The 16,174-nt window shown below is 37.1% G+C and overlaps 1 protein-coding gene across 7 annotated transcripts in view; it reads left to right on the top strand.

Annotated features, from left to right (window-relative positions):
• The window catches only part of GON4L (gon-4 like), a 140,233-nt gene that overhangs the window by 112,567 nt on the left and 11,492 nt on the right, over window positions 1–16,174 (top strand). For all 7 annotated transcript variants that reach the window (XM_077156399.1, XM_077156398.1, XM_077156400.1 and 4 more), the window contains 7 exons: window positions 1,834–1,874; window positions 2,481–2,584; window positions 6,946–7,144; window positions 8,467–8,553; window positions 10,020–10,191; window positions 11,613–11,757; window positions 12,847–12,997. In XM_077156399.1, the coding sequence (XP_077012514.1) occupies window positions 1,834–1,874; window positions 2,481–2,584; window positions 6,946–7,144; window positions 8,467–8,553; window positions 10,020–10,191; window positions 11,613–11,757; window positions 12,847–12,997 (899 nt within the window). The remainder of the gene's footprint in view (window positions 1–1,833; window positions 1,875–2,480; window positions 2,585–6,945; window positions 7,145–8,466; window positions 8,554–10,019; window positions 10,192–11,612; window positions 11,758–12,846; window positions 12,998–16,174) is intronic.

Raw genomic sequence — 16,174 nt, 5'->3', positions numbered from 1 at the left:
CTCTTCTTCAGTTTTTATTAGGGCATCTTCCACAATTAGGATTGATCTTCTGGCTTTGCACTATACCACTTTATATGTCCTTTTTGGTATTCGTTGTTCTCAAAATTCCTTATTTGGTGTCAGTCTTCTTCCTCCCCTGAGACTGAGCTTTTCATGGGCGAAGGCTTTAACTGTTTATTGCTGTAGAGCCTGTGTTTAATGCAGTGCTGGCAGTCTTTGCCATTGAACAGTGAGCTTTTCTGGAATATCTGAATGAAGGCCATCCTTTCTAGTTGTCTAGTTCTGTGAACATAAGGGAAAATTGGTTTTATTCTAGAAGTTTTATGTTGTTCTTACCCATTATCCTCCTGTGTCTGATAGTTTTCAGTTTTGATCACAATCCCTTTAAGAAGATTTATTTTAACATGGATGACTAAAATTTTAAAAACATGGAATCATAGAGCTTGAAAAATTCCATGTGGTCATATATGTCCCTCCCTCTTGAGAGAGTATTTACAGATTCCCTAAAATGGCCTTTCCCTGTCTGTTTGCCTACTTCCAGTGTCATCAACTCTGAAAATTCTGGATATACAGCTCATCAATTCCAGATAGTATGTTTTAGTCTTAAATATCTCCTTAATTATCATTTTCTTATACTGAACCAAAATCCACCTTTTATGTTCTTTCTGTTTGTTGCAAAATAATAAGATTTACTCTTAATAGTGTATATTAAAAGGTTGTTTCTTCCCCTGAGTTTTGTCTTACTTATGTTGATGGACACCTGGGCTTTTTCCAGTCTTTACTATCATGAATAAAGCTGCTTTGAACTTTCTTGTGCAAGTCTGTGGACATATGTTTCATTTCTCTTGGGTAAACTGTCTAGCAGAGGAATCACTGGGTCATAGGATAAGTGTACTTTAGCTTTACATTTCCATTAGAGTTTCAGTTGTTCCACTCCACATCCTTTCTGACATTTGATTTTAGTTTTTTAATCCCTCTGAAGAAAGGTCTTTATAGAATTGATCACAGCCCTCTTGTTCTGAGATTCTGTTCTAGTTCAGTGATATGCTTACCGTCTTGGATATGGGGTCTGTTTTGGAGCAGCTATGTCATACTGAACTTGAGGTCAACCAAACTCACCAGGGCTTTTCAGACTAATTGTTTTTGAGCCAGGTTACCTTTTCCTGTGCTTAAGAAACTGACTTTTAAAAATCCTAAATTTAGGAGTTTTCATTTATTCCTGTTATGTTCCATCCAGTTGATTTGAGTAAACATAGACTCTTGGATCTATCACCATTGGACTGGCAGTCCTACCAACTTTTTGTGGTGTCTACAAATCTGATGAGTGTATTTTCTGAGTCTTCTGATGAAGATATTGATTACTTCAGGCTCGAAGATGGGATCCTATGGGGCACACTACTTTTGACTCCATTCTATAGTCTATGGGTAGATAGTCCAATCAACTATGAGTTTATCTAATTTAAAGTGTAACTGTAGAGTGCACTGTTGTTTCAGTGATAGAATGCTCGCCTTTCATATGGAGCCCTGGATTCGATTCCCGGACCATGCACCCAACAACAAGAATATAACTGTATATCTCCCTGCTAGGATTTAAGATTTATGAGCGTAGATATATTTGTTTTGTGTACTTATGTATTGTAATCATCTAGACCAGGGCCTGAGACTTTGTTGGCATTTGATAAATGCTTTTGATTAAATGCGTGTATGAAAAAAAGATAGGCAGATATGTGGATTTTGTCAGATCCCTTGCTGATTAACAGCGCATCATCTTCATGGAATTATCCTATACTGGTAAATGAAACTAACTTATGCCACTGTTTGGATTTTTTACAGAAAAGGAAGTGAATGAGCTGATGGAAGAGTTGTTTGAAACTGTGAGTAGTGGTCCTCAAGTTGAGAAATCTGGGCAGTAAAAGTGGATTCTCCAGAAGCTTTATCCTTTGGCTCTGGGACCTCTTGCTTCAGAAGGGTAGTCTGTCTGAGCTATTTCCCTTTTTAGTCCACTCAGGAAAGTATGTAACAGCAGGATAATTTAGCTAATTATCAAGAAAACCCTTGATTATCCACAAATAGGTTATTCTTTGTAAAATTTCCAAACTTTTGGATGGTCTTTTCAACCATCATTTAGTACATCCTGAAAGATTGCAAACTTCTTTTAGACTTTTCTTGTACAAATAGTTACCTTTCTGATAATCTGTCTCTTGAAAAGATGTTTCTGTGTAAGAGATCGATCATTTTGAGTAATCTGTACTCTGTCCTTGACATTACAAGTTAGTTGGGTGAGAGATGTTTTTCCTGGCATAACTGTCAAAGTGTGGGGTAATGGAGCCCTGAAGTGGGAATGGTTCTGCTGTGAGCTCTTCTGTGGTACCAGCATTATTAAATTCTGTACTGTATAGTCTTTACTTCCCCTACTCACCACTAGGGTGACTTTCCTAGGCCTACTCCCGAGGAAAACCTTCTTCTTCCTTTGCCCTCAGTTCCAAGATGAAATGGGATTCTCCAACATGGAAGACGATGGCCCAGAAGAGGAGGATCGTGTGACTGAGTCTCGGCCTAACTTTAACACCCCTCAAGCCCTACGGTAGGCTGGCCATAGACCTTGAGACTTAGAATTGAGGAAAAATATCTTTCTGAAAACGTTTTCAGAAATTACAGCAACAATTTCCCATCCCCTTGTAGTTACTGTTACTGAAATAATATGCAAACCTTTTGAGGAGTTGGCTGTCAAATGAATAAATTTCTTTGTTATGGGGCAGTGTAGCTATAGACCAAGGTGTATCTTTTTGGGAAAGGAGGAATAACATTAGCTAGCATCCATAGCAGCTTCTGTGGGTGAGTGGTGCTGGAGAGGTATGTAGGATTTATGGCCAGCCACAGAAATTTCCCCAAATCATAGTATCCACCTATTTCCATTTTGTTCTCCTATTTGCCCCTAACATCTGGTAAATACTATGAAAGTTTACCAGTCCCATGGGCATTAATTGGCTAAACTATGAAATAGCAATGCCTTGGGAGTATATATACTGACTTTTTCATACAAAATTGGCGCTTTTCTTGCCTTAGCCAGAAAATAAAGACTTTTATCCTTTTTGTGTGTTGGGTTAATCTGTACTTTAATCAGTTGTTAGTCATTGTGAGTGGTAACATACAATCCTTAGGTGAATATCAAGTGTATTTGTGTAGTTTGTTCCATGGGTGAAACAAAGCTAACATACAGCCTCTGTTAGTTCATGTCATAACTAACACCATTACCTAACTTAGAGAGCTTGGGATCCATCTGAGAGCTAGGCCTTCAGGGACCTTGCGATTTAATGAAAAAGGCTGTATACTAACTCTTTTAGTTTGCAGAAGCTACCAGAATGTGTTATACCAGAAACAGAATGGTGAATTTATTAAGTTGCACGTTTACGGTTTTAAGGCTATGAAAATGTCCGAATTTTTTAAGGCACCCAGGGAAAGATTCCTTGGTTCAAGAAGGCCAACGATGTTCAGGGTTTCTCTTTCAGCTGGGAGGGCACATGGTGATGTCTACTTGCTTTCTTTCCTGACTTCTTGTTTCATGAAACTCCCCTTGGGACGTTTTCCTTCATCTCCAAAGGTTTCTGGCTATGTGGACTCTGTAGGTTCTGGTGGTTCTTGTGGCTCTAAAGCTTTTTTCAAAATGGTTCCCTCTTAAAGGGTTCCAATAAATAACCCTACCTTGAATGGATGGAGACACATCTCTATGGAAGCCATCTAATAAAAAATTAGCACCATAATTAGGTGGGTCATATCTCCATGGAAACAATAAAAAGATTCCACTCTGCAATATTGAATGAGGATTAAAGGACATGGCTTTTCTGGGGGTATATTATAGCTTCAAACCAGCACACTAAACAGTGTATAAACCAGAAACACCAATCACATTCCATTACAACAAATACCAAAATACTATCACAACAGAAATCTCAACATGTCTAAATGTCAGTATTTGACCCACTTATTTCAAGCCATACTTTACCACATAGGACAAAATTCTGGTATCACAGAAGAATGGAACCATTCTTTTCTGGGAAGTTTTTATAATTAGGTTTTTTTGTGTGTTTATTTTTTGTATTAGAGAAGTTATGGCCTTACAGAACAATCATGCATAAAATACAGATTCCTATAATTAGTTTTTTTTTGAGCTGTAAAATAGTTGAGCTCATTAGTCAGCTCTTTAAATTTGGGAATTATGTGGCTACTTTAAAATCTATGATCAAATTCAGTTACCTTCTGATAAAAATCAGTGTTCTACCTGTGATCACCGCTTCTTCCATCTCAGGTCAAACTTCTCTATTCATATAGGCTGCCCTTTCTTCTTGGGATGCTGCTGCTTCTCTTTTAAGTAGAAATGCAAACCTGGTTTAATTATTATTATTTTTTTTGCATGGGCAGGCACATGGGAATAAGTTTGAAACTTTATGGGTATTTTTTGGCATGGGCAGCCTCCAGGAATTGAATCCAGGTCTCCAATGTGGCCACCATTGCCTGCCCTTTAATCTTTGACTAAATAAAGCCTATGGGGAAAATGAGTCATCTGTGCCCTCTTTTCCAACTATCTAAGTAATACTTCTTAAAGGAAGATGCAGGCAGTTTTTGCGTCTTCTGACTTTTTATGTTTCTGCTCTTCTGTTCCTCTGATAGTGTACAGATAATCAAGAATTTTCAGGTCTCACAGAAATTTTAGGATGACCTGGGACTCGGCATCAAGGAATTGAGAAAGTCTTCTCGACCAAAAGGGGAAAAGAGAAATAAGACAAAATAAAGTCTCAGTGGCTGAGAGGTTTCAGAGTTGAGAGGTTATCCTGGAGGTTATTCTTACACATTATATAGATAACCCGTTTTAGTTTTGGTATATTGAAGTAGCTAGAGGAAAGTACTTGAAACTGTTGAGCTGTGTTCCAGTAGCCATGTTTCTTGAAGATGACTGTATTATGATATGGCTTTTGCAGTATGACTGTGATTGTGAAAACCTTGTGTCTGATGCTCCTTTAATCTGTGGTATGGGCAGAAGAGTAAAAGATATGAATAAGGAATAAACAAATAATAGGGGAAACAGAGGTTAAAATAAATTGAGTAGATTGAAATACTAGTGGTTAATGAGAAGGTGGGGTAAGGGGTATGGCATATTTGAGATTTTTCTTTTTTCTTTCTTTTGCTTGAGAGATGTAGATGTTCAAAAAATGATCATGGTGATGTATATACAACTATGTGATGATATTGTGAGCCACTGATTGAAATCATATTAAGAGTGTTTGTATGTCAAGAATGTTTGTATATTTGTTTATTGTTTACAATAAAATTATTTAAAAAAAAAAGATTTTCAAGTCTCATATAAGGGACAGTTCCGTGGTCTTAGGTTCTTACCCTGTAACTGCCCAAACCATAGTAAATATTGTAAAAGGCAATTTAATTTCATCTCCAGAGGCCTTTGAAAAAAGTATTTTTTTAAATATTTAAAATTATTAATTAACATTTTAAATTATCATTTAAATGTTACCTCAATATAGGAGATTTCTTGAAAGATGAATACCTGCTAATCATAGTTCCTTGAGCAGAACTTATCCTGATTATATAGCCATTAGCATGCGCTTAGTCATTTAAACATCTTGTTCTACGTTCACTCTAGAACGAGCATGGTAACTATTTGAATTCTTGCTGCAGCTCTGGAAACAGTGTCTCTCCCAGGAGGTAGGGATAGGAGGGTAGAGTTAGGAAGAGTGGAGAAGGGACTCAAAGAGCCAAAAGTTTTTTTTTTTTTCATTTTTCTAATGTTGTTTTATTGAGATGTATTAATACCCCATTCAATCCAGCCAAAATATACATTCAGTGGCTTACAGTATCATCACAGTTTTCCATTTATTACCAAAATCAATTTTAGAACACACCTTTTATTTTATTTATTTGTTTATTTCGCATGGACAGGCATTGGGAATTGAACCTGGGTCTCTGGCATGGCAGGTGAGAACTCTGGTACTGAGCCACCATGGCCCACTCACCTTTATTTTTGAAGATAGTTTGACTTGATATATAATTCTTGGTTGGCAGTTTTTTTCAGTACTTTAAATGCTTTATCCAACCAACTTTTTACTCTAATGATTTCTTTCTTTTTTATTTTAATTGAGATATCTTCACATATATACAGTCCATCCAAAGTGTACAATCAGTGGCTCACAGTATCATCACAGTTTTATATTCATCACCATAATCATTTTTAGAACATTTGCTTCACCCCAGAAAAAAAAATAAAAATAAAAGACTTATACATGCCAAACCCCTTACCCAAGAAGATATTTTTGTGGAATATTTTAGGGTAATAGTTGAACTAACTTCTCAATTCTTCTTTTCATTTAAACTACCATGTATTTCAGTATGCCTCTGTCTTGCTTAAGCTAGAAGGTCTTTGACTTTTTAAGAAAGGAGGGCAGTTTAGCCTCTATGGATAGGGAGATTGGAGAAGCTTGACCTAGGATGGGAGAAACAGGTAAATTAGAGAACATGTGCTGTGCTTTCAGGAATTCTGTATTACTTTTAAGAGGAAGCCCCAGGTCAGTGTAAATTAAAGTAATCAGTATGGTTAATGTAATTAACCTGATGCAAGAATGACACCTTCCCGCTAACTTTTTGGGTGCTTTGTGAACCAGATGTTTCTCTAGTCCTAGATTTCTGTTTAATTTACTGTCCATTTGTGTTTTGCTTAAAGGACTGATTATAGAAGGATTGGAGAGGGGCACATAATTCAGAGCCTAATAGCTTCCGGAAAAAGATTTGGATGAGACTGGGGGTTTGTTGGCTAAGTGGAATTTGGGGATTAGCAGTAGATGGAAATTTTCAGGCTCTCTTTAGTCATCATTAGCAGTAATTGGCTGTGTGTGAACCTAGGAAAATATTCAAATTCAATAATTTCTCTTTTGGGTATAGTTTTGAGGAACCATTAGCCAATTTGCTAAATGAGCAACATCGGACAGTGAAGGAGCTACTTGAACAATTGAAGATGAAGAAATCTTCAGCCAAACAACAGCAGGAGGTAGAGAGGGTTAAGCCCCAGAGTGAAAAAGTTCATCAGACCCTGGTTCTAGACTCAACACAGAGGAAGAGACTCCAGCAGCAGATGCAGCAGGTAAGACTCTTCAAGGTACAATTCATATTGCATCATCCCGTGGCCTGACAGTAAGACCAAAAATTAACAGTATTTTAAAAGACAGAAATGTGTATCTTCACGCCCAGTGAAACCATGGACCATAAGATCAGCACATCAGTTAGGAACATGTGTCTGCCCTATGGCTCAGGCAAAAATTCATGAAGGCCATGGGTATAAATATCTCTGGTAATGTGGGACATGATTCCCGGAATGAGCTGGGACCTGACATCATGAGTTTAAGAAAGCCTTCCTGACCAAAAGGGGGAAGATAGAAATTAGACAAAATAATGTTTTGGTGGCTGAGAGATTTCAAATAGATGCCCCCTTTTTTTTGTTTTTTGGTGTATTAGAATAGCTAGAAGGAAATACCTGAAACTGTTGGATTCTTTCTAGTAGCCTTGATTCGTGGAAGATGATTGCATAACTATATAGTTTTTATAGTGTGACCATGTGATTGTGAAAACCTTGTGGTTGATATTCCTTTTATCCATGGTGTGAACAGATAAGTGAAAAATAAGGGCAAAAAAATAATAGGGGAGTGATACGGGATTAAAAAAATTGAATAGATTGCAATACTAGTGGTCAAAGAGAGGAAGAGGTAAGTGGGTGTGGTTTTTCTTTCTTTTTATTTCTTTTTCTGGAGTGATACAAATATCCTAAAAATAATCATAGTGATAAATGCACAATTATATGATGATATTGTAAGCTGTTGATTTTATAATTTGGATGAACTGTGTGATGCATGAAGATATCTCAATAAAAATATATTTTTTAAAGTGCATGTAAGGACCCTGATAGCATTCAGAATTATAGACTTCAAAGAGTCCTTAATTGAGGTGCAAGGGTAGTTCAGTGGTAGAATTTCCGCCTGCCATGTGGGAGACCTGGATTTGACTCCTGCCCATGCACTTCCCAAATACACAAACAAGCAAACAAACAAATGAAAACCAAACAAACAAAAAGTCAACAAGTGGTGTTATAATGAGGGGATACTCACATGAAAAAAGAACAAAATGTGACCTCTGCCATACACCATACCAAAAAAAAAAAAAAAAAAAGGAGTCCTTAATTTTAACAGCGTTTGCAGCCAGAAGTAGTTTGTTTCCTTTTTCTGACTGTCATTTTGCTCAAGGCAAACACACCTGAGAAATTCATGATTTGTCACTGTATCATTCTCATAGCCTCTACAGCAAGCAAAAGAGGTGTGATAAAGTTGCAGACATCTTTGTAAGATCTATCTGGGTTCCTGAAATGACAACATCATAACATGTTATTGTGTTTGTTTTTTTTTCCATCCCCAGCATGTTCAACTCTTGACACAAATACACCTTCTTGCCAGCTCCAACCCCAGTCTCAATTCGGAGGCCAGTACCACCAGGATATTTCTTGTAAGTTCCTAAATATTACTGACTCTAAAGATTTAACCTTGACAAGTTATTTCTCACAGTTATTCACCCATCATAGCCTATGTTTAGTCTTCTCTCTCAGATAGTTTTGGTAGATATATTAGTTTGCTAAATGCTACCAGAGTGCAACATACCAGAAATGAAATGGCTATTAAGAGGGATATTTAGTAAGTTAGAAGTTTACAGATCTAAGCCATAAAAATGTCCAAACTTGCAAAATCCATATTTTACACATTATCTAATTTAACTTTTATGGCCAGTTCACTTAAGCACCCTAATTACATGGAATCTTGAATGGGGTGTGAGATCTTGTTGTTTTGTACAGGTTAGTGTGATGCTCCAATAATCCTAGAGTAATTTGTGCAGAGCAGAAGAAAAATGTATTTGCAAAGTCCCCTTGGGAGACTGGGGAGAAAGGAGGAATTCCTGATATTCTTGCAAGCAATGGGTCAGCCACTTCAATAGCCTGAGCCCACAATCTTGGAACTCACCCTATGAAGCTCATTCCTTCAAAGGAGAGGCCACGCCTACTGTTAATTATGCCTAAGAGTCACCCCCAGAGAACCTCTTTTGTTGCTTAGATGTGGCCTCTCTCTAAGCCCACTTCGCAGGTGAACTCATTTTGGCAGGTGAACATTTTCATTATTCCAAAAACAGTAAAAATAAGAATAAAAATAAAAGTAAAAAATAACATCTAAAATACCCCCATACTCTTTATTCTTCCTCTTGTGGATTTGTTATTGTTTTTGTTGTTGTTATTCATCTGTCCATGAACTGTATAAAGGCAGTATTAGTCACAAGGTTTTCACGCTCACAGGTTCACACCTTAAAGGCTCTATAGTTAATCAGTCTTCTTCAAGAGTAAAGGCTATTGGATTACAGTTCAACAGTTTCAAGTATTTGGAGGAAAGGCTTTTAATTTTGAAAATTTAAACCCTATAGAATTGAACTTTGTGACCCATAATGAACATATTCTGTGCTTCTTCAGTAAGTTTCTTCGGATTTCTACCAGTATGTTGGATAATATGCTAAACTTTCTTGGTGGTTGACACTGTGTTCTCACCTCCACTTGTGTTCAGAGGAGTAATTTGTTCTAGTTGTTATTCAGAGAAACCAAAAGACCAAAAAAATAAAAATAATCAGCCTCGTTCTTGAGAGCCTTAGTTCTAGCTAGGATACTAGACCAGACATCTAAGTTTGACGAACATTCAGTCTAAAACTAGAACCAAAACAGATGAGTGTATCACAAACATAGTTCTTGAAAATCTGAAAACCCAGCAGAAGAGTAACCTCAGTGAAATAATGTTATTCTTGAAAGACTCTATGATGATTTTTGCCTGTTTTTTTTTGCCAGTAGTAGGAAGGACAGTTTCTCACACAGAGGCTAAGGGCTACTAGGATTAATTGTTTGGAATTTACATTTTCTTTGTGTCCTGGTTTTTTCCCAGAAAGAGCTGGGAACCTTTGCTCAAAGCTCCATCGCACTTCACCATCAGTTCAACCCCAAGTTTCAGACCTTATTCCAACCTTGTAACCTCATGGGAGCTATGCAGCTCATTGAAGATTTCAGCACACATGTCAGCATTGACTGGAGTCCTCGTAAAACTGTCAAGAAGACTGGTATGGTCTTTTTGTTTGTAATGAGACATCTTATCCCATAGATAATTTCCTAGGAATGGAGGAAACGAGATTTTGTAATTTCTTCCCTCTGTTATTTTCCCTTTGTACTAAGTGATCTATGTTCTTGGATCTAAGTTCAATATTATCACCAATATGATAATATTGGGGCTTAGGTAAGGGGTGGAAATAGTGGCCATAACTGCTGTGGGGGAACAGAGATGTGGGACTTCGGCTAAGAATTGGACTTTAGATAGGCATGATGGCATGTGTTTTAGCAGACACACTGGATATGGTAAAGACGAAACTCAAGTTGTTGAGATTTTTACTCTTCTTCTTCATTAAGATCAATTCATTTTATTTCCCTCAATTGTAGGTTAAATAGTATCTTCATTTTGAGTGAAAGTTAATTTGGGTATTAGGCACAAATTAAAGATGTTTTGCCTTTGTCAGATTCCGTATTTTAAAGAAATTTACAGGTTGGGTTTCTGCCTTGTATTGGTTTAGTATTTTTTGAGAAAATATTTAGTTTGTTTGCTTTTTGGTTAAAACAAATATTTGCTTCTGCTTTGTTTCTTGGTTTAGCATTTTAGTTGTGATTTGTTCCTGGACTTCAGTTTGTGTTTGGATTTAATTTTAAATCACAATTTTATGGGTAAATTCAAGTGCATTTTGTTATAGACACTGATCTGAAATTACTTTGATAACAATATATGTTGTCTTGAAACTTAATGTAACACCAAATGTAATAATAAGAATTTAAATATCTAGTAGCTGTGTTTTTCTTCTGGGGATTAAAAAAATTTATATGTATATGTGAGCAGAAATATGAGTACAGTAGTGCTTATCTCCAGAAGGGCAGAGGTACTGGAATTGAAAGATTTAGGCAAGAAGACTGAGAAAAATGAGACTGAATTGTCTCATTCCTTTTATGGTTTTTTGTTCCCAATCTCAGGAAGAATCTGGGAGAACTGAATGAAAGTTAAGTAAGAATAAACTAAAATAAAATTTGGAATACCAGATTTGTGAGGGGGTTTAAAGAAGTTGGAATCTTATCCTGGAAGAAAGAAAGCATTGTTGAAGGTCACTTATCCTTCAAGGATTTAAAGGGGGAAGGAGGTAAAATTTTTTGAGCATACACTAATGTGCCAGGCCAGGTGCTTTATTAGTGTTTGTGTTACTTAGTGTGTTGTGTTTCACATACGAAAGAATAAGAGAGCCAACTTTTATTGACGTTGAATGGGACTCCTTTTATGGATACGTTAGGTTGAAAAGGACCGTGGAAACTTTTTCTGGAGGGGAAGGCTGGTGGGAGAGGTCAAGTTAGAAAGTACAGTTCTAATAACTAAAAGTAGAAATGGATTCAGGAGCTTTTGGGCAGCCTTTGTTCTAGACCTCCATTTGTTATGGATCTTTCCTTACAGCTTATGAATTTCCCTGTTTGCCAAAGCAAGTGGCTTGGATCCTGGCCACGAGCAAGGTTTTCATGTACCCAGAGCTACTTCCAGTGTGTTCCCTGAAGGCGAAGAATCCCCAGGATAAGATCATCTTCACCAAGGCTGAAGACAAGTAGGTGTTTACTATGTGGGAAAGAAAGAGCAAAATATCCCAAGGAGACGATGTAGTTATTCTTGGGGAGCGTAGGGGAAATAAGGCACATATAAGTCATGGATGCGAAAGGAAGAAAGAAAAGGGTATTAGATGGGGTTCTGCAGGGTGTGTTTGTTCCAGCATTGCCAAATATTGCTCTTTTGGGGGATGATCCATCCATTTTTGAAATATTTTAATTTGTTTTGTGTCTTTAATTTATTGTAAAACCAATTTTGTAATGTATTTAATGGAAATTTTTCAAAGGAAAAAAATTTTATTCATTATCCTACCACTCTAAGACAGTGGGTTTTCCCTCTGCACTTTTTTTTTTTACATAATTCCTGTCAAATTAAGAGAAATTTTCTGTTTTTGTAACCTAAAAGCCCTTAAAATTGTGTTTTTATACTGTAACGTGTCCTTCACTATATTTTAAAACAGTGTTTAATGAACTTTTGGTATTCCTTTTCTTGAACATTTGTTTTTCTTTTATTTTGCTATTAGAAGTGATACTTCACCAAGGGTCTTTGTGCATAGCTCTTTTAACATTTTTTTGGTTTATCCTTTAGGTTATAAACACTTTTATGGCTCTTGATAAGTATTGCCAAACTGCCGCCAAGAACAGTGTACACATGTAATCATAACCAAATATGTTATGTTTTGGGGTCGCTGATTTGTACCTATTATTGGTACCTATTATTCATTTTATAAAAATTTATTTTGTTAGAATTATGCTCTTTTCTTTGTATTTCCATTAGACTTAGTTTGTATTGCTAGTATAAAATACATCATGTTCTGACATTTTATTGGTGATTCATGCCTAGTTTTCCCTTTTGCTACTTGATCGTGAGCTCCTGATTGTGTCTTATTCATATTTGTAACCCACACAATACTCATTATCAGCACACAGTAGGGCTCAGGAAATGTCAGAATTTTTCTCTAGACTACCTACTGACTAGTGCAAGACTTGGATTTAGGAAAAGTGAGTTGCAATTTTTTTGTTATTCTGGGGAGGCTTTTTAGAAGAAAGGACTGTGAAGTGGGATTAAGTGTCATTGCCCGCTTTCTTAGCTTGATAGCTTTAGGACTGAAGCACTTTGAAGGGGCTGAATTTCCTAAGCCTCTAATCAGCAAGTACCTTCTCACCTGCAAGACTGCCCACCAACTGACTGTGAGAATCAAGAACCTCAACATGAATAGAGCTCCTGACAACATCATTAAAGTGAGTGTTTCCTGCATGCGCCCCCTGGGGATGAGCCTATTTGTACCCACTCCTTTTTCCTCTTAGTCTCAGTACCTAATAGGCCCTTCCTTTATTCAAGGCTAATTCCTCTTACCTCTACGCTAGATGCATTCCCCTCTGCCTCTTCAGGGACATTGATCCATCAGACTCCTCTGGAGTATCTTGATCCTCTTCCTCTCTCATGGATATTTCTCTTAAATAAAAAAGTAGTTCGAGGCCGTTCGAACTTAAAATATTTATTGAATCCATGTTTCCCTCTAGCCGTATGTTCTCTTTCTTTCACTCTGATCTTCTCGACAGGATAGGCAACACTCCACTGACAACTTTCTCCTTAACTTTTGTTTTTTAATTTGCATCTTTTGTTCAAAATTATGCCATTATACACATATAACTTTGTGTAAACCTGTTATACATGGTTTAAAGAGTCAAAAACTTAATGAAGCTTGCTATGAAAACCTATATTTTTCTCCCCATGTCCTGCTAACTAATATGGGAGAACATTTACCTCCATGCCTAAATAACATACTTAACATTTGCTACTTCTTGATGTTTTGGATTAGGCCTTATGTGTTAACCTTAAACTATGGAAAGTTAGGTTTAGGTGTCTCTTCATTCCCTTACTGCCACCACATACGTGCATATTTTCTCAGATTTTCCCACTAAAATTATAAGACAATGTTGGTTAGCTCATATTCAGGGTTCACAGTCAAAGCGTTGTAAGAACAATGTAAATATTCCTCACAGCTGAGCCATGTAATGTATCATGATTACTTTGCCTTTCCTGCTGAATTTTTTTTTCCTGGAGTTAATAATTGTGCTTTTTTAGGTGGTAGTGTATTACTCTGTCGGCTTGCTGTACTGATTATTTCCTTGGGCTTTTTCTTTACCATCATCCAAGGGACCCCATTTGCCTCTTACTTGTGTGAGATTTCCTTGTTTCTTGGATCCCATATCGTCTTTGGTTTACTTCCTTGTTTTAATGCAGCACATCCTAGTAGCATTTTGAGAAAGAGTGCTTGAAAAGCACATTTTTACATTTAAACTATCTATTTATGATTGACGGTTTGTACCAATGGCAGTTTCCTGTTTTTGTTACTGTATAGTAAGTACAGAAGATGCTTACCATTAGGGAAAACTGGGCAAAGGATACTTAGGACCTTACTGTACTGTTTTTGCAGCTTCCAATGAAAATATAATTATTTCCAAATAAAAACCAGACAAGTTTCTATTCTACACTCATCCTTCACTGGGCCTGGAAATCTATGCTGGAAAATAATTTTTCTTAGAATTGTTTAAAGCCTCACTCCATTTTCTTCTAGCTTCTACTGCTGCTATTGAGAAATTTTATACCCTTTTGACTCTTGCACCTTGTTGTGATACCTGTCTTTACCTCGTCTAGCAGGATGTAAGGCCTTTTCTTTGTCTCCAGCGTTTTGAAATCTGATAATATACCTGGTATAGTTTCATCCATTGTGCTAGGCATTCAGTAAGCCTTTTTACTCTGGAAACTCTGTTCTGGCTTAGGGAGATTTTCTGGGATTATGCATTGATGATTTCCTCCCCTTTGGTCTCATTTCTCTTTCTGCAGTGCTGAATGTTCAGATGTGATGCTTCCTAGACTAGATTTTGATGTTGTCTTTCTCCTTAGTTTTTCCATTACTTTGCCTTTTGGATGTACTTTCTGGAATATTACCTCACCTTTTCCTTCTAACCCTTCTTCTGCCAAGTCGAGTTCTTTATTTTTTCTGTTATATTTTTCATTTTCAATAGCTTTTTGTTTGTTGAGTATTTTTTAATGGCAGGTGGGAGAGGACCTGAAGGGAACTAGAAAAAGAGGAAGTCAAGAATATTCTGTGTTTCATTAGCATAGTATTTCTGTCCTCACCTATACCGGAAAGTTGTAATTCAGAGGACTTCCATTCCAACAAATAACAATGCCTTGGCTTCTGCCAAGGGAAAAGGAGGGGTTGTCACCTGGGTGCACCAAAATCAGAGGGGATTTGGGGGTCTGACTGGCTCTTCAAGAGATTTGCAGTCATCCTCATCATTGCCTATTCTAAATTTCACTGTACTTGTTTTTAATTCCAGTTTTATCCTTGCTTCTAGAGGTATATCTGGTGTATTGTCCTTTTGTTGGTTCTGGTATAAATTTCATTGGCCTTTGGCTTTTTCCACTTGGCATTCATTTTTCTGCATTCTGCATTGTCAGTTACCAGTTATCCATCTGTCTCAGTGTTTTGTTGCTTTTGTCTTTTCTCACAATTTCTTGGTCCTTGTAGGTTTCTAGCTAGTTTTAGTTTGCCAGGGCTATGGTAACAGAGCAACACAGTCTAGTTGGCTTATACAATAGAAATGGACTCTTTTCTGTTCTTAACCTGTTTAACATCACAGTTACTGCTTTAATTCACTCATTCCTTCTCAGACTCTCACTTTTCTTAGATTTTGTGATACTAGAACTCCAACCTCACACTGCTCCTTTGTGAGCTCTTCTGCCTCTTCTCTACCCATGAACATCAGTGCTTCACATGCTTCTCAGTGTGTGGTGCCCAAATCCGTGACTGTCAGTACCATTTGTTTCCTGATTATTCCTAAATCTGTATCTTCAGTCCAGATTCTGCTGCTTAGAACCAGCTTAGTTTAGCCTGGTGTTTAAAGGAATCTCAGCTTGATTGCCTCACTGGCTTCTCAGACTTAATTTGCCGCAAACCAAACTTGTGTCCCTTCTCTGTACCTCCTGTTGTTGCCATTTCCACCACCACTAGGTGCATACTCCCTTCTCCCAGTTTACCCCTTCTGTGATTTTTGTCTCTGCATGTGACTTTACTGAATAGCCATTCTCTTAATTCATGAACCTGGATTTATCCTTGACTTCTGCTTGATTACCACTGTATGTTGACAGCCACCGTGTCCTCGGTTTTCCTTCTCTTTTGCCAATTGCTTTAGTTCAGGCCTTTGTCAAACCAGGGTTAATGCAGTAGTTTTCTAACTGGCGTCTCTGATTGAGTCCATTTATTTTCTCCTTCATTTGCTGCCATACTACCTTTATCATATCCTTCAGGGTCAAGTTCAGACTGCTCAGCATGACACAGCATACCTCTGGCTTTATTTCAAGTCTTCTTACATTCCTTTAGGTCTAGCTAAATTAATCTCTTTTTG

This window comes from Tamandua tetradactyla, chromosome 4 (genome assembly GCF_023851605.1).
Source record: "Tamandua tetradactyla isolate mTamTet1 chromosome 4, mTamTet1.pri, whole genome shotgun sequence".
NCBI classification, from domain to species: domain Eukaryota; kingdom Metazoa; phylum Chordata; class Mammalia; order Pilosa; family Myrmecophagidae; genus Tamandua; species Tamandua tetradactyla.
This window is presented reverse-complemented; position numbering and strand designations above follow the sequence as displayed.